Genomic DNA, 22,317 nt, shown 5'->3' on the forward strand with positions numbered 1-22,317 from the left:
GTGCTGGTGGCTCCTGCCTGTAAGCCTACCCTGGAGGCTGAGATCTGAGAATCCAGGTTCAAAGCCAACCCTGGCAGGTAAGTGGTGAGACTCTTCAATTAGCCACCAGAAACCCAGAAGTGAAGCTGTGGCTCAAAGTGGTGAGCACTAGCCTTGAATAGAAGAGCTCAGGGATAATGCCCAGGCCCTGAGTTCAAACCCCACTACCAACAACAATGAAAAAGGAGGGGATATATTCTCATGGTGCTGTTGTGGGCTAGGGAGCAACATTCAGCTGGATCAAAAGCACAGGAAAGGTACAGCTCTGAAATAAACTCAGACTTAGTACTGCTGTGCGCTCTCCTTTTCCTGGACGAAAGAACTAGAGATCAAGAGCTGGGCAAAGCCAGGGGACAAATTACTGGCAGAGCTCAGTCGTCAAAGACAGGACTTTCAGAACTAGGGGTATGTGTGGCCGAGTGGCAGGGCACTTACTTGCCTAGCCTTCATGAAACCCTGTATTCGATTCTTCCATTACTGGAACCAAACAAAAAGTCAGGTATAGTGGCGGAGGCCTGTAGTCCCAGCACTGGGGAGACTAAGACAGGAGAGCTGAGAGTTTGAGACCAGCCCAAGCTACAAAGGGAGACCCTATCTCAAAACAAAACAAAAATCTCCAACCAAAACACCCTAACACATCCCCAAACAAATCAACAGAAAATTAATACTGGGGGGGGGGGGGGGGGGGAGGCTCTGATAACATTAGTGAATCCCACGCCCCAATTTCTCCAGTGTCTGAATGAGCTGTACACTTTTTCTTTCCAATTATAAGACAGGAAAATGGACATATTATGCCTTGGTGCTAAATGGGAGATTTCCGCCGGTCGGGGAGCGGGGGGGGGGGGGGGGTGGTTAACGAGACACCGAATAGAGTTGCTTATTGGGTAAAGAAGACAATCTGGAGGAAACAGTTGGCGCTCAAACTTCCTCTGCCCAAGTCAAGATGGAGCTGCCAGGCCACGCCCCCCAATGACAGGAGGCTGGGCTGGGGCTAGAGGCGAAATGTCCATCACACCTTCGCCCCGCCCCACCGAGGGCAGCTAGAACCAATAATCTGTGTGCAGGGCGGGAGCAAAGCCAGAGGCGGGGCGTGCTGTTGCCCAGCAACAACCAGAGAACCCCAGACGAACGTGGCGGCGGAAGGGTCGCGTCTTAGATCTTTCCCTGCCAGGAAACAGAAAAGGTTCTGGGGGAGGCGCGAGCCTCACCTAGTCGCCATCCGCGGTGGAGACAGGTCAGGCCCATGAACGCCAACCCCGTCAGCCACCTTCGATTCTTCTAACCGTTAAGCGCAGTGAGGTATGAATAACGCATGCGCAGCGCTTGGAGGCGGAGCTAAAGCGAGCCTGCATCCAGTACGCATGCGCCTAGGGGAGTTTTTTTTTTGGGGGTCCTGCTGACGCAAGGGGCGGAGTTTACGGGGGCGGAGCCAGTGTCTCGTGGGGGCGGGGCTTTCTTCAAGAGTGATTTTCATTTTTCTTTTTTGGTGGGGGAGGGAAGGGAAGGGTGATGGACCTGGATGGCCCTGGGGCTTGAATTAAGGGCCTGAGTGCTATGTGTTGCTCCAGGTTAGTGCTGTACTTCTTGAGTCCACAGTTCCACGTTTAGTATTTTGCTGGTTAATTGCAGATAAGGTTCTCACGGACTTTCCTGCCTGGGCTGGTTTGGACTTGTGATCCTAAGATCTCAGCCTCCTGAGTAGCGAAGATTACAGGAGTGAGCCATTGGCGCCTGACTCAAGACTGATCTTTAAGAGGTCTTCTTAGTCCAGGGTGTCCTCCCTGTTTTCCTAGAAAGTTGATGAGGAGCTAAAACTACAGTAACAATGGGTTGACAAAACTAGCTTGGAATCCTAGTACTGCAGTTAATTTATGGACCTCAGTTTCCCAGTCTGTCAGATGAGAATAGTAATACACTTACCTCATAGGGTTGGACTGTATACATATACATATATATGTATTTATTTATTTATTTATTTATTCCCATCCAGGGACCATGGCAGAAGTACATGTAATTGGGCAGATCATGGGGGCCACTGGCTTCTCAGAAAGTAGCCTGTTCTGCAAGTGGGGCATCCACACAGGTACCTCATCTCCCAACCAAGAACCCACCATCCTCCCCACCAGTTTTCCTTGCCTTCTGGACAGCCTCCTGATCCTCCTGGCCCAGACTACAATCTGTCCCTTCTTCTTTTTTTTTTTTGGGGGGGCGGACTGGGCACTGTCCATGAGCTCTTCAGCTCAAGGCTAGTGCTCTACCACTTGAGCCACAGCTCCACTTTTGGTTTTCTGGTGTTTAATTGGAGATAAAAGTCTTACAGACGTTCCTGTCTGGGCTGGCTTTGAAGCGCAGTCCTCAGATCTCAGCCTTCTGAGTAGTTAGGATTCTAGGCATGAGCCACCAGCGCCTGACTACAAATAGGTCTTTAGCTATAGTGACATAGCCTGCCTGAAAACTGTCTCCCAACCCCCACCCTGTACCTGGTTCTCATTGCAGGGGCAGCCTGGAAGCTCCTGTCTGGGGTGCGTGAGGGCCAAACCCAGGTGGACACCCCCCAGATAGGGGACATGGCCTACTGGTCCCACCCCATTGATCTGCACTTTGCTACAAAAGGTCTCCAAGGTGGGTACCACAGCTGGGCTCTGGAGCAGCTAGGGCTGAGAAGCGTACGTCTTGTCCCTGCTCCCCAGACCTGCTCTATAGGAGCTCCCTGAGTGTATGAGATGGGACCAAGGCTGGGACGGAGGGAGGATGAAAGGTAGGGTACAGGATGAGAGGGAAGGTAGAGAGCGACAGTCCTAGAATCTCCAGTGAGTGAGGCTGGGGGTTGGAGGGGCTTAGGAGAGTTAGAGAGTGGGAAGGGGAGTATGGTAACAGTGCTGTGTACTTAGTAAAGGCTGTGCTAGGTACTAAGTGCCTGCCATGCCCACTCTGGGTTGTTGGATGCTAGGGAGATATCTGTGACCAATATATCTCCTGTGTATGTACATTCTACTCCAACCCCATCCTTCTGGGCCTCCATCCTTGTCTCCAGAGAAGGCCAGCCTAGACTGGGCAGAGCTAGGACTGGGGAATCTCAGAGGCCAAGTGAGCCCAGAAGAGGTGAGGCCCTCAGAGCTCCAAGGGCCTTGAGTTTGACTCCAAAGGACCAGGAGTTCATCGGGCCAAGGGAGGAGAGATGAAGGGAGAGTTTTCCAGTAGAGAGAGATTGCCTGTGGAAGTCTCAAGAGGGAGAGTGAATCAGGGCCTCTGGAGGACTGTGGGACAGCCAAAGACAGTGGGGGCAGCACACTGGGCCTTGGATGCTGGGGAGCCACAGCAGGCGTGGACACATCAGCTTCCCCCCCGCCCCCTGCTCAGTCTTGGGGCTTGAACTCTGCGCCTGAGTATTTTCCCTGAGCTCTTCAGCTCAATGCAAGCACTCTACCATTTGAACCATAATGCCACTTCTGGTTTTCTGGTGGTTCATTGGAGAGAAGAGTCTCTCCGACTTTTCCTGCCCGGGCTGGCTTTGAACCTCGATCCTCAGATCTCAGCCTCCTGAGTAGCTGGATTACAGGTGTGAGCCACCACAGCATCTGGCCCAACTTTTTTTTTTTGTCGGTCAGGGCCTTGAACTCTGGGCCTGGGCGCTGTCCCTGTGCTCTTCAGCTCAAGACGAGCGCTCTACCGCTTGAGCCACAGTACCACTTCCAGTTTTTAGTGGTTTATTGGAGATAAGAGTCTCCCAGAGTTTCCTGCCCAGGTTGGCTTTGAACCGTGATCCACAGATCTCAGCCTCCTGAGTAGCTAGGATTACAGGCGTGAGCCACCATCGCCCAGCTGTTTTTGTTTTTGTTTTTTTTTTTTTAATCTGTCCTTGAGCTGGGTGCTGCTGGCTCAATTCTAGCTATTCAGGAGGCTAAGATCTAAGGAAGACAGCCCTCCAAAAATAAAAGTGAGATAAAATTGATAGCTGTCCCTGGCTGCTGCGTGGGGTCAAGGCTGAGGCAGAGAATTCTGTACCTTTAGCTGGAGGTCCCTGGCACCCAGTGCTGGCGTCATCTTTTGTCTTAGCCCCCAGCCTGCCCATCAGGGAATCCTGTTTGCCTTAAAACTTTGTTTGAAACCCATCACTTTTGTTTTGTTTTGGTGTCAGCAGCGGGGCTTGAACTCTTCCTTACCTTTTTCTGCTCAAGGTTGGCATGATACTACCACTTAAGCCACAGCTCCACTTCTAGCTTTTTGGTAGCTCTGGATTGGCTTCAAAGCAGAATTCTCAGATCTCAGCCTCAGAGTAGCTAGGATTACAGGTGTGAGCCACTGGTTTAGCCAGGCTCAAACATATCTCGATTCCAGCTTCTCACCCCTTTCCACCAGTACCTGATCTGTTCATTTTCAGCTCTTACCTAGACTATTCCGTAGCATCATCCGTCTGGGTCTATGCCATTCACTTCCTTACCACCCACAGTCATGATCTGGCTGTCACCTCTGCCCCTTCTCACCTTCTGTCTCTGATCTAGAAGTAATGGCCCGTAGGTTCCCCGCTACCTTAGGACCTTTACACTGGCTGTTCCCTTTGGCTGGGATCTCTGTTCCCCTAAATGCCCACACATCCTAGTGTCTTCTGTCCTTTAAACATTTGTTCAAATGTCACCTTCTTAGGGAAGCTCTCTTGATCCCTCCTTTCCCAAGCTGTACCCTGCCCCCCACCCTAGCCAGCTTTATTTTTCCCCAGAGCAGCTATCACCATCTGACATACCCTGTAATTTGCTTATTTACTGTTGGTTGTCTCCAATGTCAGCTTGGAAGGGCAGGAATTCTTGTCTGCTGTGTTCACTGCTGAGTCCCCAGCTCCCAAAAACAGGGCCAAGCCCAGAGGAGGGTTCAGAACAGAGAAGGAGCTGTGCCAAATTTCAGCACTTTTTTTTTGTTGGTTTTAATGCCTGTCCTGGGCCTTGAACTCAGGGCCTGAGCATTGTTCCTTAGCTGTTCTTTTTCTTTTCCTTTTTTTTTTTGAATCTCAAGGCTGATGCTCTACCACTTTAGCCACAGCTCCAATTCTGGCCTTTTGCTGGTTTATTGGAGATAAGAGTCTCGCAGACTTTACTGCTTGGGCTGGCTTCAAACTGAGATCTTGGGAATAGCTGGGATTACAGATGTGAGCCACAGGGTGCCAGGTTTTCCCCAAGCACTTTTGACTGGCAGGCAAGGATCTAGGCTGTGTTAGCACACCTGTGGATGGAGCTAGATGTTTCCTGCTGCCCAGTGGTGGCAGACTGGATGGGGGAGAATGAAAGTCCTATGTCCAGCCAGGAGGACAAGGCTGGAGACAGGAAGAGGGCCTCGGGATCAGGGCCTAAGGCGCTGACCTGAGGACTGGAGGTGAAGAGGCCAGATGTGAAGGGCCTTGGCTATTTAGGAGGCTACGGATAATGCGAAGCCATGGATGTAAGCAGGAGAGTGATGGATTCTGAGCGTTGGGGTGGAGGAGAGAAATTGGGGGGACCACCCAGGAGCAGCAGGCTAACCTCCCCCCCATCCTCTCCCCTCCCCACCCTGTCCATCCTGCAGGCTGGCCCCGGCTCCATCTCCAGGTGTGGTCCCAGGACAGCTTCGGCCGCTGCCAGCTGGCAGGGTATGGCTTCTGCCACGTGCCCAGCAGCCCAGGCACCCACCGGCTGGAATGCCCCACATGGCGGCCCCTGGGCAGCTGGCGGGAGCAGCTGGCGCGGGCCTTCGTGGGCGGGGGCCCGCAGCTGGTGCACGCGGACACCATCTACAGCGGGGCGGACCGCTACCGCCTGCGCACGGCCGCGGCCGGCGCGGTGCACCTGGAGCTCGGCCTGCTGCTGCGCCACTTCGACCGCTACGGCGTCGAGTGCTGACGCCGGCCCGGTGCGGGGGGCTCCCGGGGCCGATCCCGGCAGCGCCCCGCCTCGGTCCCCGCCGATCGCACGATCGCCCAGGACACCTCAGGGCCGGAGGCTGGCGGGCTCGGGGTCGGGGAGCCGCGGTCGTGGGCGCAATAAACACGCGCGCGGTCTCCGAGGTACGGTGTCGTTCCCCCTCTCCCGTCCCGTCCCCCAGCCCTCCCCGCCCCTGGACAGACCCGGCGTCCCGGCCGGGTCCCCCGATCGCCGGGGCCGCGTCCCCGGGCCGCCCCCTCCCCGCCCCCCCGCTGGCCGGCGTTGACCCCGCGCCAACCCCCGCCGCGCCGGGCGCGCCCCGGCCGCCAGGAGGCAGCACCCCGCGGGCGGGGCGGGGCCGGGGCGCCCGCCCCCTCGGGGCCGCGGGGACCCCCTCGGAGCCCCCCGCACCCCCCCGGGGCCGCTCCCCGCCCCGCGCGCTTCCTGGGTGGGGCCGGGGCGGCTTCAAAACCCCCCGCCGCCGCCGCCGCCGCCGCCGCCGCCGGTCCCAGCCGCCGCCGCCCTTCGCGAGTCGGACCGGCTCCCTCCGCCTCCCGCCGCGGAGCCACCAGACAGCCAGGGCCCCCGGCCGGGGCGGAGGCGGGGGACGCCCCTCGGGGCACCCCCGGGCTCTGAGCCGCCCGCGGGGGCCGGCCTCCGCCCGGGAGCGGAGGAAGGAGCCCGGAGGCCGCAGCGCCGCCGCCGCCGCGGGGAGCGGGAGGAGGGGCGGGAGGAGGGACCGGCGGGCTGGGAGAAGACGAGAGAGAGAGAGAGAGAGAGAGAGAGAGAGAGAGAGAGAGAGAGAGAGAAGAAGTTTTGAGACTTTTCCGCTGCCGCTGGGAGCCGGAGACGCGCGGGGACCGCTTGGCACCGGGCTGCCTCCCACCCCGCCCCACCCCCGAGGACGCGGGACCTGGGGGCCCGGGGCGCCCCCCGATCACCGGCTCCGGCCCTGACCCCCGACACGGCGCTCCCCGGGCACCCCCGTTCCGGACACCAGCGCCCCCGGAGCCGCCAAGGCCGCCTCCCGCCAAGACTTCACCCCAGCCCCGGGGCGCACCCCCAGCACGCCGCCCGGAGCCCGGCACCCCGCACCTTGGGACCCTCGGCTCTCCCGGAGACCCGGCGGATCGACGTCAGACCTGCCGCCGCGCCCCCTTTCCAGACCACCCGCCCTCGGGCACCCGGCCTCGCCCCCAGCTCGCGGACCGAAACCCCGGGTCCCGACCTCCTCCGCGAGACCCCGGCGGCTTTCCTCCGAGTCGGGGATTCTCAGCTCGGCCCCGGGGGTCCCCGCCCAGCCCGCCGCGCCCCCGGCCGTGCCGTGGGGGCGCCGCCTCCTCCATGCCGCCCTCGGGGCTGCGGCTGCTGCCGCTGCTGCTGCTGCCGCTGCCGTGGCTCCTGGTGCTGACGCCGGGCCGGCCGGCCGCGGCACTGTCCACCTGCAAGACCATCGACATGGAGCTGGTGAAGCGGAAGCGCATCGAGGCCATCCGCGGCCAGATCTTGTCCAAGCTCCGGCTGGCCAGCCCGCCGAGCCCGGGGGACGCGCCGCCCGGCCCGCTGCCCGACGCCGTGCTCGCGCTCTACAACAGCACCCGCGACCGGGTGGCCGGCGAGGGCGCCGAGCCCGAGCCCGAGCCCGAGACGGACTACTACGCCAAGGAGGTCACGCGCGTGCTCATGCTGGACAGCCAGAACCGTGAGCACCCCGGGGGCCTGCGGGGGTCACCGGGAGGAAGCCACCGGCCCCGGGAGCCGGCTGGGGGCGCCGGGACGTGTGTGTGTGTGTGGACTGGGGGGGGGGGCAAAGCGGATGGCGCTGAACCCCAGCCCTTCAGGCGTCTGGCGATGGGGAGGAGATAATGGAGAAAGTCTAGAGCAGAGCAAAGGGTCGCGGGGCGGGGGGGGGACAGCCCCTCATTAGAAAAGCAGTGGGGGTGCATGAGTGGGGCAGGGCCCCCTCTTTGAGGTACGCTAGAGTGCCGGGTTCCTGAGGGTCCTCGGTAAGAGAGTGGGAGGGGAGCCTGGGGAAGCAAAGACCTAGCTGTTGATGGTTAAGAAAGAAAGAGAGCCTGACGCGGAGCTGGGATGGGGAAGACTGGGGAACTGGGGTGCAGTGTACCCCAGAAGTTCCAGGAAGAGCCCAGAGGGCGCCAGGAACACGTGGGGTGTGTGTGTGTGTGCCTGGAGGGGGGCGTCGCGGTTTGGGGTGGGGTTAGGTGATAAATATGGGAGGGCAGGCTAGCCAGGTCGTTAGGGCAGAGGTGCAGGAGGGACAGCTCCCAAAAGAGGGGGTACACGGAGAGGTATTGGGGTGCTGCGAGTAGAGGGCGCCCAGCCGGGAGGAAGCGAGCCCCCAGGACATCTCGAGCACTAGGGTTGGGAGAAAAGGGGGAGTCAGGCGTGGGAAAAGGGGGGATCCTGTGCCATCCAGGCCCAGCGGCCAGTGCCTGTCGCCCTGAAGAAGGGAGTGCCGCGTCAGGAGTGAGGCCCCGGGGCAAAACGTGGGGTGTGTGTGTGTGTGAGAGAGAACTCTGAAGAGGAAGCTGGGGGAAAAAAAACCCGAATTCGTAGGACCCCCCCACGTGGGTGCCACGCGCGAGGGCGGAGCCCGCGCTTCCGAGGAGAGGCTTGGAAGGACCCCCGCGGAGCAACCTGAACCCCCGAAGTCCCAGTTCCTCTTGGGGGGGGAGGCTGGGGAAACCCCAGCGCCCGGCGGCCTGGCCTTCCTCCCCTCCCTTTCCTTCCCGTGCCCCGAGGAGGCGGGGATCCCGCGTGCGGAGCCCGGGGCGAGACGGGGCAGGTCCGGCCCCGCCCTCGCCCAGCAGCGCCTTCCTCGCCGCCAGCCTCACCCAGCCAGGGCGGGGCTAGCGCGGGACCACGCCCCTGCGGCCCGGGGGCGGGGCCAACGCAGGACCACGCCCCTTCAGCACCCACTCTGGACCCCGCGTCTCTCAGTTCCTCCTAGTTTCACTTTCTCCCTTTGGGGTGTCATTCCGCACCCCACTTTGTGACTTCAAATGACAGCCCCACTTGCTTCCTTTTTTCGTTATACACATAGAACATGTAACTTTTTTTTTGGTCAGTTGTGAGGCTTTAACTCTGAGCCTGGGTGCTGTCCTTGAGCTCCTCAGTTCAAGGCAAGAGCTCTACCACTTGAGCCACAGTGCCACTTCTGGTTTTCTGGTGTTTCATTGGAGACAAAAGTCTCACAGACTTTCCTGCCCTGGCTGGCTTTGAACCGTGATCCTCAGATCTCAGCCTCCTGAGTAGCTAGGATTACAGGTGTGAGCCACGGGGGCTTGGCTCCGATCCTTTTTATTCCCTGCGACTTTTTCTATTTTTCCCCACTTGATTTTTCCTCTCAGTTGTCTCTCAGCTCATATGTGGATCTTCTGGTGTCTGCCTCCCCCCTCTCTGCCATCTTTATCCTCCCATCCTGCCTCCCTCATCCTAGTAGACCTCTTCCTCTACTGCACCCCAACCCTTCCTGGCCTCCCTTCTCTCCCTATCTGTCACCCCCAGCCAGGGCTTTCCTTTCCCTTCGAGTTTTCTGGATAACCACTGGACCCAGAATAGGTCTTAGGGGATGGTGTGGGAGGTGGTTAGGGGGAGGAGGGAAGGGGGACATGGGAGCTTCTGCCCTCCATCCTTCATCAGATTCCCTGCTACCTTCACACACACACACACACACACACACACACACCACACACACACACACACACACACACACACACACACACTTCAGGAGGCCCTAAACAACTACCACAGTTGATACTGGAGCTCAAGCCTGTCCCTTTATTTCTAACCTCAAGTTTTCCCTGGACTAGAAAAACAGTGTGTGTGTGTGTGTGTCTGTGTCTGTGTGTGTGTGTGTGTGTGTGTGTGTACACCCGTACTGGTACTGGAACTTGAGCTCAAGACCTGGGTACTGTCCCTGAGCTTTCTCACTCAAGTCTGACACTCTACCACTTGAGCCATGGCTCCACTTCTGGCTAATTTTTTTTGGTGGCTAATTGGAGAGAAGGGTCTGACAGACATTTCTGCCTAAGCTAGTTTTGGGCCTTGATCTCCAGATCTCAGCTTCCTGAATAGCTAGGATTACAGGCGAGAGCCATCAGCACCAACTAGCTGCAAGCCACGCCCTACTTCAGTTAGGAGAGCCCAGGTTCAGAGATGGGGGATATAGTGCCCAGCATCACACAGCTGAGAAGCTGAAGAGGTCCTAGAGAATACCAGTGCTGATGCTCTGCCCTGCCCTACCTTGCCCCTTTCTCTGCCATTTAATTTACATCAGAGGTGCTAAGCCCTGGAGAAGCTGGGAGTAGGCAGAAGAGCCTCCGTGGGGGACACATGATGTTTTCTGGGAGAGAAGAATGGGCAAAACTGCATTCTACAGAGGAAGAAACAATGCCAGATGCTGGTGGCTCACACCTGTCCTCCCAGCTACTCAGAAGGCTGAGATCTGAAGATGATAGTTTGAAGTCAGCCTAGGCAGGAAAGTCCTTCAGATTCGAATCTCCAACGAACCATCAAAAAGCCATAAGGGGAGGTATGGGTATGGTTCAAGTGGTAAAGTGGCAGCCTTGAGTGGAACAGTCAAGAGCTTAAGGCTATGAGTTCTAGCTGCAGTATTGGCGCACACACAGACACACACACATCTACATCTGGAGGAGAGAAGCCCCGCCCCCAAGGGCACGCCCTTCAGCTCCAGAATCCCTCCCCCCAGACATGAGGTGTGTCTTCTCTCTTCATCCCTGCCAACCTCTCGCTTTCTTCCTCTCTGTACTCCTCCTCTTAGAAATCTATCGAAATACTCAAAACGTCGGACACAGTGTATATATGTTCTTCAACACATCAGAACTTCGGGAAGCGGTGCCTGACCCCTTGTTGCTTTCCCGGGCAGAGCTGAGATTGCAGAGGCTCAAGTCAAGTGTGGAGCAGCATGTGGAACTCTACCAGGTGAAGCCAAGAGCCTGGGAGGTGTGGTATGGACCACTCAGCTCTGGCCATGGGGTTGCTGGCAGGCCGCAGGGTCTTCATAGGTATCTGGCCTACAAGGATAGAAGGGTGCAGACATTGAATCCTGGAGCTCTTTACAACTTTCAGACACTGAAGTTGGGTATGGTGGCGCACACTTGTCATTCCAGATACAAAGGAGGCAGAGAGCCCAGAGGATTGCTATTTGAGACCAATCAAGGCAAAAACTTGAGGTCTTACCTGAAAAATAACCCAAGGGGTGGTAGCTTGGATGATAGGTGTGAGCCACAGCTCTCAAATACCTTGTAATTAAAATCCTTAGAAAGTTGTGGAGCCCCATGTGCAGCAACCCCTAGAATGTGAGCAATAGTGGCTGTGCAGAAGGGGCAGGCCAAATTGCACGAAGCCCAGAATTGTCTCACAAGGGAAGAAACTGAGGCGGACTTCAGAGAGAGACAGTATAGCCTTGGGCTCTTTCTTTTTTTCCTCCCCCCCCCCCCCCCTTTTTCCTTCATGGGGCTTGAACTCTGGGCCTGGACTCTGGTCCCTGAGCTCTTCAGCTCAAGGCTAGCACTCTACCACTTTGAGCCACAGCACCACTTCCGGTTTTATCGTGATTAATTGGAGATAAGAGTCTCATGCACTTTCCTGTGCAAGCTGACTTTGAGCCTTGATCCTCAGATCTCAGCCTCCTGAGTAGCTAGGATTATAGGTGTGAGCCACCGGTGCTCTGGGCTCTTTCTGTGCCTTTCCTTTTGGATGTTGTGGGTGAAGGTAGAAGTTCCTTTGGGAGAGCTGATAGAATGAGGGTGCAGTCAGTGTCTGTGGGGATATAATGACATCACTCTCCTATTCTTCCCCCACCCGGTTTTATGGTCTTCCAGAAGTACAGCAACAATTCCTGGCGTTACGTCAGCAACCGGCTGCTGACCTCCACGGATTCCCCTGAGTGGCTGTCTTTTGATGTCACTGGAGTTGTGCGACAGTGGTTGAGCCACGGAGGTGAGATTCCTTATTCTGTAAGCTGTTAATGGTGCTAGCCTCTAGTTCATCCTGAGGTGCTCTTGTCTAGCACCCCTGCACACCCATTGCTGGTGTCAAAAAGCTATGTCTGGGAAGTGGAGCTGTGGCTCAAAGTGGTAGAGTGCTAGCCTTGATTGAGCAAAAGAGCTCAGGGACAGCGCCCAGGTCCTGAGTTCATGCCTCACAACTGCCACCCCCTCCCAAAAAAAAGTGTCTATTTTAAAAAAGCTATGTCTGGCTTTTTACACACACACACACACACACACACACACACACACACACACACACACACACACACCCCTACTACTCAAAACAGGCCCTTCCAGAAGGGCATTGGTGGCTCACACCTGTAATCCTAGCTACTTGGGAAGCAGAGCTCTGAGGATCTTTGGTCCAAAGCCAGCCCAAGGCAGAAAAGTCCTTGAACTCATATCTCCAATTAACTAACAAAGAACCAGGCCAAGGGCATGGCTCAAGTGACAGAGTGCCTGCCTAGCAAGTGTGAGGCTGTGAGTTCAAACTCTAGTATTGCAAAGCAAAAGAACAAAACAAATAAAGCTTGCCAGTGGCTCATGCCTACAAATCCTAACTATTCAGGAGGCTGAGATCTGAGGATTATGGGTCAAAGCCAGCCTGGGCAGGAAATCCATGAGACTCTTATGTCCCATCAACCACCCCCAAACTGGAAGTGGAGCTGTGACTCAAACTGTAGATGCTAGCCTTGACCAAAAGAGCTCAGGGACAGTGCCCAGGCCATGAGTTCAAGCCCCAGGGATGACAAAGAAAAAAAAAACTGCAGGGAAGGAGCAAACTCTCGGGGCTCCTTCCTCCCTCTCCCCTCAGGCTGGGTGAGCTGTATCCTTATACTGTCTTCCCTTCTCCTCTCCCACAGATTCAATAGAGGGATTTCGCTTCAGCGCCCACTGCTCATGTGACAACAAAGATAACATACTTCACGTGGACATCAACGGTGAGGCTGACCTCCACATGCATGTCCACGTGCATGAGTCCACATGTGTGCGATGTGTGCACATACATCCACATGCACATGCGTGTGCACACCGACACATGGGCATGCACAAATACAGGTGCAAGTATGTACATGTACACACATGTATGTACAACTGCACGTGTACGTGTCCATGTATGCCGCTTATGTGTGTGCATGCTCACGTGAACATACATGCTTGTGTGCCTGCACATGCATAAATGTGTGTACACGTATGCACACTATGCAATACACATGTGTGCACTCTGCACACATGTTTGTGAGACCTCATTAGCTACCTGCCTACTGAACCATCCCTCCTTGTGTGTGTCTGTGTGTGCATGTATGTGCATGGGCGCATGCACATGTGTGTGCCTGACCTACTGACTCCCAAACCCAAACAGGAGTAACTTCCAAGCGTCGCGGGGACCTGGGACCCATTCATGACCTGAACCGACCCTTCCTGCTCCTCATGGCCACCCCTCTGGAGCGGGCTCAGCCCCTGCACAGCTCCCGCCACCGCCGAGCTCTGGACACCAACTACTGCTTCAGGTGAGCGCACAGCCTTCAGCCTGGACGCCTGGCTCCTGCTGTCTGTGTGTCTGTTTTTTTTTTTTTTTCCCTAGTTGTGGGGCTTGAACTCAGGGCCTAGGTGCTATCCCTTTTTCCACTCAAGGCTAGTGCTCTACTAGTTCATTGGAGATAAGAGTCTTGATCCTCAGATCTCAGCCTCCTGAGTAGCTACGATGAAAGGCATGAGCCACCAGCACCTGGCTTGTCTGCGTGTGTTGAATTGAGCTAATCTCCGTGGGCTTAGAAGGGGGCTTGGGGAAAAGTTTTCAGTTCTAAAATGCTGGGGTGTGGGGCCAGGGCTGCTATGCTGTGGAGATCAGGTTGTTTTCTTGCTGGAGTGTTGGAATCAGAGGCTGTTGAGCTGGCTGGGCAGGAAGGGTCGGACAGGTGTCTTATTGGATTCGTTCTTTCCTTTTTTGTATCAATACTGTGATGTGAACTCCTGGAATTTTTTTTTCCCTCAAGGCTAACACTCTTCCACTTGAGCCATATATCCACTTCTGGCCTTTTGCTAGTTAATTGGAGAGAAGAGTCTCATGGACTTTCCTGCCTAGGCTGACTTTGAACTTGCAATCCTCAGATCTCAGGCTCTTGAGTAGCCAGGATGACAGGCACTCAGCTGCTTGTTGGATCCTTACAGGGTTAGCAGTTGGTGTTCTAGAATGCTGGGATTCTAGCATGCACATAGTCAATGTTGGGTTGGGGTCGTGGCACAACTGGTAAATTGTTTGCCTAGTATATCCATAAAGTACTGGATTCAATCCCAAGTACTGTGAACAGAAAAACAAAATTTTTTGGGTACCGGTCTTGGGGCTTGAACTCAGTGCCTAGGCGTCTGTTCCTGAATTCTTTTGCTCAAGGCTAGCACTCTACCATTTTGAGTCATAGCTCCCCTTCTAGATTTTGAACCATGATCCTTAGATCTCAGCCTTCTAAGTAGCTAGGATTATAGGCCTGAGTCACCAGCACCCCAGTCTCCTCAAGCTTTTTTGCTCAAAAGTAGCACTCTACCATTTGAGCCAAACTCCACTTCTGGCTTTTTTTTCCCCTGCCAGTCCTGGGCCTTGAACTCTAGGCCTGAGCACTGCCCCTAAACTAGCACTCTACCTCTTGAGCTACAGCACTACTTCTGGCTTTTTCTGTTATTAATTGGAGATTAGAATCTCACGGTGTGTGTGTGTGTGTGTGTGTGTGTGTGTGTGTGTGTGTGTGTACATGCTCATGTGTGTGTATATACATGCGCACGTGTACAAGTGCTGTGTATGCACACATGCGCATCAGTACTGAGACTTAAACTCAGGGCCTTTGCACTGTCCCTCAGTTTTTCCATTTAAGTCTGGCCCTCTACTACTTGAACCACACCTTCACTTCTAGCTTTTGGGAGGTTAGTTGAAGATAAAAGTCTCACAGACTTCCTACCCAGTTTGGCTTTAAAATGTGATTCTCAGATCTCAGCTTCCTGAGTTGCTAGTATTACAGGTATGAGCCACTAGCCTTGAGAGAAAAAAAGAAAGAAAATGGAGCTGAGAGGGTGGCTCAGTGGTAGAGTGCTTGCCTTGCATGCATGAGGTCCTGGGTTCCATTCCTCAGCACCACATAAGCAGAAAAAAAAAAAAAAAAAGCCAGTGCTATGGCTCAAGTGGTAGCATGCTAGCCTTGAGCTGAAGAGTTGAGGAACAGCGCCCCATGACCAGACCCCCCCCCAAAAAAGAAAGAAAGAAAGAAAGAAAAGCTCAAGCCGGGTGCCGGTGCCTGTAATCCTAGCTACTCAGCAGGCTGAGATCTGAGGATCGCGGTTCAAAGCCAGCCCGGGCAGGAATGTCCGTGAGACTATCATCTCCAGTAAATCACAAGAAAACCGGAAGTGACTCTGTGGCTCAAGTGGTAGAGCACTGGCCTTGAGCTGAAGAGCACAAGGACAGCACCCAAGCCCAGAGTTCAAGGCCCACGACCAACAAAAAAAAAAGTTCAAGGACTGGACCAAAGCCCTGAATTCAAGCTCCAGGATTGGCACAAAAAAAAAAAAAAAAAAAAAAAATCCAGGCATTGGTGGTTCACACCTATAATCTTAGCTACTTAAGAGGTTGAGATCTGAAGTTGAGATCTGAGGATTCTGCCAGTTCAGGCAGAAAAGTCCCTTGTGACTCTTTTTTTTTTTTTGTCGGTCGTGGGGCTTGAACTGTGGGCCTGAGCGCTGTCCCTCAGCTCTTCAGCTCAAGGCGAGCGCTCTACCACTTGAGCTACAGCGCCACTTCCGGTTTTCTGGTGGTTTATTGGAGATAGGAGTCTCACGGTCTTTCCTGCCCGGGCTGGCTTTGAACCGCGATCCTCAGATCTCAGCCTCCTGAGTAGCTAGGATTACAGGCGTGAGCCACCAGCGCCCGGCCTCCCTTGTGACTCTTATCTCCAATGAACTTCTCAGAAGCTGGAAGTGGCACTGTAGCTCAAAGTGGTAGAGTGCTAGCCATGAGCAAAAGAGTCCAGGGACAGTGCCTAGGCCCTGAGTTCAAGCCCCACTACAGACCAAAAAAAAAAAAGCACAAGTGGACCCTTGGATTTCTGCACTCTCCAGAGATAACCGATAAGAGTCCTGAGTGTTGATTGGGTTAGGAATGGTGGGATCCTGGGCTGGAGCATATACAGAGAGTGGAGGTGGGGAAGGCCAAATGTGGGTAATCATGGAGTGTTGAAAGTCTGTTAGAATGTTTGAATCTTGGAATGAATCTTCAGCAAGTTGGCAGGCCCGGCCTCCAGGGTGATCCCGGGCTAGAAACTGAAGAACGTTGGAAGGCAGGATTAAAAGAGAGGAATTCCAGAATGCCATCATCATCATCATCAGTAGTTGGCAAGTCACAATCCTGGAAAGTAAAATCCTGGAGAGTTTCACTCCGTGCTGGTGCTCTACCATTTGAGTCACAGCTCCACTGCCCGCTTTTCGATGAATATTGAGAGATAATTCCTTCTCAAGTTGGCTTTCAACCAGGATCCTCATATCTCAGTCTCCTGAGTAGCTGGGATTACTGGCATGAGCCACTGGTGTTTTCATTTTATTTATTTATTTATTTTTCTTTTTTGGTCGGTTGTGGGGCCTGAACTCTGGGCCTGGGCACTGTCCTTCAGCTCTTCAGCCTAAGGCTAGTGCTCTACCTTTTGAGCCACAGTGCCACCTCTGGCTTTCTCTGTTTATGTGGTGCTGAGGAATCAAACCCAGGGCCTCATGCATGCAAGGCAAGCACTCTACCACTGAGCCAACCTCCTAGCTCACACTGGTGTTTTTATTTTTTTATTATTTATTTATTTATTTTTTTGGGTCCTGTCATGGGGCCTGAACTCTGGGCCTGGGCGCTGTCCCTCAGCTCTTCAGCTCAAGGCTAGTGCTCTACCACTTGAGCCACAGCGCCACTTCCGGCTTTTTTCTTTTTGCTTATGTGGTGCTGAGGAATCGAACCCAGGGCCTCTGGCATGCCAAGGCATGGGCTCTACCACTGAGCCACTTTCCCAGCCCTATTTATTTATTTTTTTTGGTCCAGTTGTGGGGCCTGAACTCTGGGCCTGGGCACTGTCCCTCAGCTCTTCAGCTCAAGGCTAGTGCTCTACCACTTGAGCCACAGTGCCACTTCCGGCTTTTTTTCTTTTTTTTTTGCTTATGTGGAGCTGAGGAATCGAACCCAGGGCCTCAGGCATGCAAGGCAAGCACTCTACCACTGAGCCGCCTTCCCAGCCCCCCACTGGTGTTTTTAAAATACATGTAAATGGGCTGGGAATGTGGCTTGGTGGTAGATTGCTTGCCTAGCATGCATGAAGCCCTGGGTTCGAGTCCTCAGTACCACATAAACAGAAAAAAACAGAAGTGCTGTTGTGGCTCAAGTGGTAGAATGCTAGCCTTGAGCAAAAGAAGCCCAAGGACAGTGCCCAGGCCCTGAGTTCAAGCTCCAGGACTTCAAAAACAAACAAAACAAACATATTTTATTGACTTATGTATTCCACATTTGGTGATTACCTACTGTGTGCCAGGCATTTGGAGACAAAATAGAATTTCCTGTGTTCAGAAGGAAAGCAAATAGCCTAATAATCCAACAGAGGATGATAAGAAGGAAAATAAGTCAGAGGAAGGGGACAGAAAGCAATGGATCTTGAGAATTGTTTACTTTTCCTATTCTGATTAAACTGTTTTTAGTCTGGACAGTCTGAAAGACAGAAAAAGCAATTCAGTAGGTTTCCATGAGCCATGCAGCATCACAGTTACCAGGATTTCACTCCATTCCACACAGGGACAGTCCCATAGTTTCTTACAACTGCAGTGCCATATTCTACCGAGTGGATTTAACCATCAGTGGGATTGACACATTGGCTAGGAGAGCTCAGAAAGAAATGAAGAAATGATGCCTGAAGAAATGATCTTCCTTTGTGTAATTGATATTTTTGGAGCACCTATGGCAGGCCAGGCCTAGCTGTAACTCTCTGAGTGACAAGCCTTTGAGCCATGAAGTGAAAGCACCAGCCAGAGTGGCAGCTGAGTAGGCCAGGCAAAGAAACAGGAAGCGTAAAGGCCCTGCCATAGGACTGGATTTAAGGCATAGACCGGAAGCCGATGTGGCCGGTCTGAAGTGGGAGTTGATTGGAGAAGAAGTTGAGATCAGCCAGCTGCGGTAGCACCTTGAGGCTTCTGGCAGGGATTTGGCATTTGCCATGAGTGGAATGGAGTGCAGAACATGACATGACAAGCCACAGCCTGTGGCCTGGGAAGGTATTTTTATTCATTCAGCAAACATGTGTCCCACAAAACCAGCACACATGGGCTGGGAAGTTGGCTTAGTGGTAGAGCGCTTGCCTTGCATGCCTGAGGCCCTGGGTTCGATTCCTCTAGCACCACATAAGCAAACAGAAAAAAGCCAGAAGTGGCGCTGTGGCTCAAGTGGTAGAGCGTTAGCCTTGAGCTGAAGAGCTGAGGGACAGCACCCAGGCCCAGAGTTCAGGCCCCACGACCGGACCCAAAAAAAAAAAAAAAAAAAAAAAATATATATATATATATATATATATATATATATATATAAAACCAGCACACATGGAGCTACATTATTACTCCTTCATGTGATTGATTGCGATGTCTTTTGTGTAATGGTCTCAGCAAGGGGCTTAATTCTGGTTGATGGTGATCACTACTCATTGCTGCTGCTTTTGAGAGTGTGTGTGTGTGTGTGTTTGTGCGCATGTGCACGCACATGTGTGAGTGCTTGTGTGTGCATGCACTGGCCTTGGGGCTTGAACTCAGGGCCTGGGTGCTGTCCCTGAGCTTTTTTGCTCAAGGCTAGCACTCTACCACTTGAGCCACAGTGCCACTCCTGGCTTTTTGGTGGTTAATTGGGAGCTGGGTACCTGTGGCTCATGCCTGTAATCCTACCTCCTCAGGAGGCTGAGATCTGAGGATCAAGGTTCAAAGCCAGCCCAGGCAGGAAAGTCCGTGAGACTCTTATTTCCAAATAACCACCAGAAAACCAGAAGTGGTGCTGTGGCTCAAGTGATAGAGCACTAGCCTTGAGCTGAAGAGCTGAGGGACAATGCCAAGGCCCAGAGTTCAAGCCCCATAACTGACAAAAAATAAATAAGTATATATATTATATATAATATGTATAATCTCTCACAGAGTGCTTGTCTAGCATGCATGAGGCCCTGGGTTTCATTTCTCAGTACCACATTCACAGAAAAAGCCTGAAGTGGTGCCATGGCTCAAGTGGTAGAGTGCCAAGTCTTTTTTTTTTTGGTCTGGTCGTAGGGCCTGAACTTTGGGCCTGGGCGCTGTCCCTCAGCTCTTCAGCTCAAGGCTAGCGCTCTACCACTGAGCCATCTTCCCAGCCCCCCAAGTCTTGAGCAAAAGAAGTTCAGCAACAGTTCCCAGGCCCTGAGTTCAAGCCCCAGGACTGGCAAATTATATGTGTGTGTGTGTGTGTATGTGTGTGTGTGTGTGTGTGTATACATATATATATATATATATATATATATATATATATATATATATATATATATATATAAATCACAGATTTTCCTGCCAAGGCTGGCTTCAAACCATGATCCTAGAATCTCAGACTTTTTTTTTTTTTTTTTCCGGTCCGGTCGTGGGGCCTGAACTCTGGGACTGGGCACTGTCCCTCAGCTCTTCAGCTCAAGGCTAGCGCTCAATCTCAGCCTCTTGAGTAGCTAGGATTACAGGTGTGAGCCACTGGCGTGCAGCCTTTTGCAACTGTTATTCTTGTGGAGGTAGAATGAAAAGGGGAGACACGCAGGTGAGGGAGGTACGATTTGGCCTTTGCCCGCTCCTGACCGTGTTCCTCTTGCCCACAGCTCCACTGAGAAGAACTGTTGTGTCCGGCAGCTATACATTGACTTCCGTAAGGATCTGGGCTGGAAGTGGATCCACGAGCCCAAGGGCTACCATGCCAACTTCTGCCTGGGTCCTTGCCCTTACATCTGGAGCCTGGACTCACAGTACAGCAAGGTGGGTCTGGCCTCACCCCTCAAGGGCAGGCAAAGGGACACTCAGGAAGAGGAGAGAGAAAAGGGGGTCATACCAACCAGATAAGCTGGTGGGGTAGGGAAGAGATGGAGAGATGGAACGGGAAGAGACAGAGATTGGGGAGACAGAGACAGAGAACTGGGGCGAGACAGAGAGATGGGATAGGGGAGACAGATGAGAGACAGGCAGAGATGAGGAGAGATAAATGGGGAGACACAGAGGGCTGGGGGAACAGGCAGCGATAATGACAGCTGTAGCTGGGTGCTGGTGGCTCACGGGTAATCATGGAGTACTGAAAGTCTGTGTTGGAATGTTTGGATCTTGGAATGAATCTTAAGAAAGTTGGGGCCTGGGGGCTGGTGGCTCACGCCTGTCACCCTAGCTACTCAGGAGGCTGAGATCTGAGGATCACGGTTCAAAGCCAGCCCAGACAGGATAGTCTGTGGGACTCTTATCTCCAATTAACCACCAGAGAACCGAAAGTAGTGCTGTGGCTCAAGTGGTAGAGCGCTTGCCTTGAGCTGAGGGGGAGAGCCCAGGCCCAGAGTTCAAGCCCCATGACTGACAAAAAAAAAAAAAGCTGTAATCTTAGCAACTCAGGAGGCTGAGATCTCAGGATCACGGTTCAAAGCCAGCTCAGGCAGGAAGGTTGGTGAGACTCTTATCTCCAATAAACTCCTCAGAAAAAGCTGGAAGTGGTACCATGGCTCAAAGTGGTAGAGTGCTAGCCTTGTGTACAAAGAGGCTCGGGGACAGTGCCCAGGCCCTGAGTTCAAACCCCAGGACTGGCCAAAAAACAACAACAAAATGTTGAAAGAGGCTGAGAGACAAGCAGTGAAGAGGACAGACAGACAGATGGGGACATGGGGGTAAGAGGTGTCCTTCAGGGGGGCCCCTCTGCACCCCGTCCCGTGCCCTCTCCGTGACGCCTGTGCCCTGGAACCCTCCCCTCTCCCCCACAGGTCCTGGCCCTGTACAACCAGCATAACCCGGGTGCGTCCGCCTCGCCATGCTGTGTGCCTCAGGTGCTGGAGCCGCTGCCCATTGTGTACTACGTGGGCCGCAAGCCCAAGGTGGAGCAACTGTCCAACATGATCGTGCGCTCCTGCAAGTGCAGCTAGCCCCGCCCACCAGGCCTGACCCCGCCCTCCCAGCCTGGCTCCCCCCCCCATCCATGCCCCACCCCGGCAGGCCCGGCTCCGCCCACCACCCCACGCCATGCCCCTGCCATGCCCAGGGACTGTATTTAAAAGGACACCTGTGCCCCAAGTCCACCTGGGGGGCCCATTAAAGGTGAAAGAGGACTGATGGTGGTCTCTATGTCATTGGGCAGGCATCGGGTCTCTCTCCTCTCCCCCATTCATCTGCCCATCACTTAAACCCCTTGTAGGCGCAGGCAGGGGCCAGGGTGATGAACCTTAATTAGATCTGCTTACCCAGCTAAGTGCCTTCTGTCAAGGAATTCCTGCGTCATGCAACAACCGAGGCAACAGTTAGACAACCCCATCTCCCGAGTGAGGAAAAGGAACTAAGGAGCCAGGCTCGGTGATGTATGCTTATAATCCCAGCACTCGGGAGGCTGAGGCAGGAGGATTATAAACTCAAAAGATGAGGAGGAGCTAGCTGAGGGAATTCCAGGGCAGTCTGGGTTACATGGTTGAGACTCTGTCCCAAAGAAAGACAGAAAAAGAAAAGACATCCAGCATTCCAGCCCACTAGGAATCTACTTTCGGGAGTGAGAGACAGCAAAATATAATGGTTCAGGGATAAATAGTAGGAAGCAGTGACAGAGAGGGGTGGTTAGTGAGGGTAGAGAGGATTGCTGGGAGGAAGTGTCAGGAGACTTAAGGAAACCAAAAAGGCCAGCTGCCTAGGGGTGACTGGGGAGGGGTTGTTCCTGATAGACTAGCAAAAGGAAAGACCAGAATGGAGTGTGGTGACTCATGCCTGTAATCCCAGTTTCTCCAGAGGTGATTGAGAGGGAGGATCACAGTTGGAGGCCAAGCCAAAAAAAAAAAAATCGAGAGTCTTCCTTCTCAGTGAGAAAGCTGAGCACGGTAATTCCATGCCTGTCATCCTAGATGCGGAGGAAAGATTAAGTAAGAGGATTACGGTCTAGTCAGGTTTAAGGAGGAAAAACAAACCGAAGATACTGTGATAGGAAAAAAAAAAACGCTAAAAATGACTAGAGTGTTGCTCAAATGGTAGGCCTGCCTGTCTAGCCATGCCTTGACTTAAAAAAAAAAAAGCCAAGACCGGAAGTGAGGACCAGCTCTGGGAGGGGCAAGAGGCTGGCGTGGCTGGGAGATGTG

At 53.7% G+C, this 22,317-nt stretch overlaps 2 protein-coding genes across 2 annotated transcripts; both read left to right on the forward strand.

Moving 5' to 3' along the window:
• The first annotated feature begins 1,128 nt into the window (after positions 1-1,128).
• Positions 1,129-6,033, forward strand: B9d2 (B9 domain containing 2). The gene is made up of 4 exons (XM_042667883.1): positions 1,129-1,338; positions 2,030-2,122; positions 2,536-2,661; positions 5,593-6,033. The coding sequence occupies exons 2-4, from the start codon at positions 2,035-2,037 to the stop codon at positions 5,904-5,906; spliced, it is 528 nt and encodes a 175-aa protein (XP_042523817.1). The 5' UTR covers positions 1,129-1,338; positions 2,030-2,034; the 3' UTR covers positions 5,907-6,033.
• Positions 6,034-6,447: 414 nt separating this feature from the next.
• Tgfb1 (transforming growth factor beta 1) lies at positions 6,448-21,309 on the forward strand. Its single transcript, XM_042667878.1, has 8 exons — positions 6,448-6,686; positions 6,725-7,629; positions 10,732-10,892; positions 11,795-11,912; positions 12,826-12,903; positions 13,326-13,473; positions 19,834-19,987; positions 20,968-21,309. Exons 2-8 carry the CDS (start codon positions 7,272-7,274, stop codon positions 21,124-21,126), a joined length of 1,176 nt encoding a protein of 391 aa, XP_042523812.1. The 5' UTR covers positions 6,448-6,686; positions 6,725-7,271; the 3' UTR covers positions 21,127-21,309.
• The last annotated feature ends 1,008 nt before the right edge of the window (positions 21,310-22,317 follow it).

This window comes from Dipodomys spectabilis, unplaced genomic scaffold, assembly GCF_019054845.1.
Source record: "Dipodomys spectabilis isolate Male_0828 unplaced genomic scaffold, ASM1905484v1 ptg000422l, whole genome shotgun sequence".
Taxonomy (NCBI): domain Eukaryota; kingdom Metazoa; phylum Chordata; class Mammalia; order Rodentia; family Heteromyidae; genus Dipodomys; species Dipodomys spectabilis.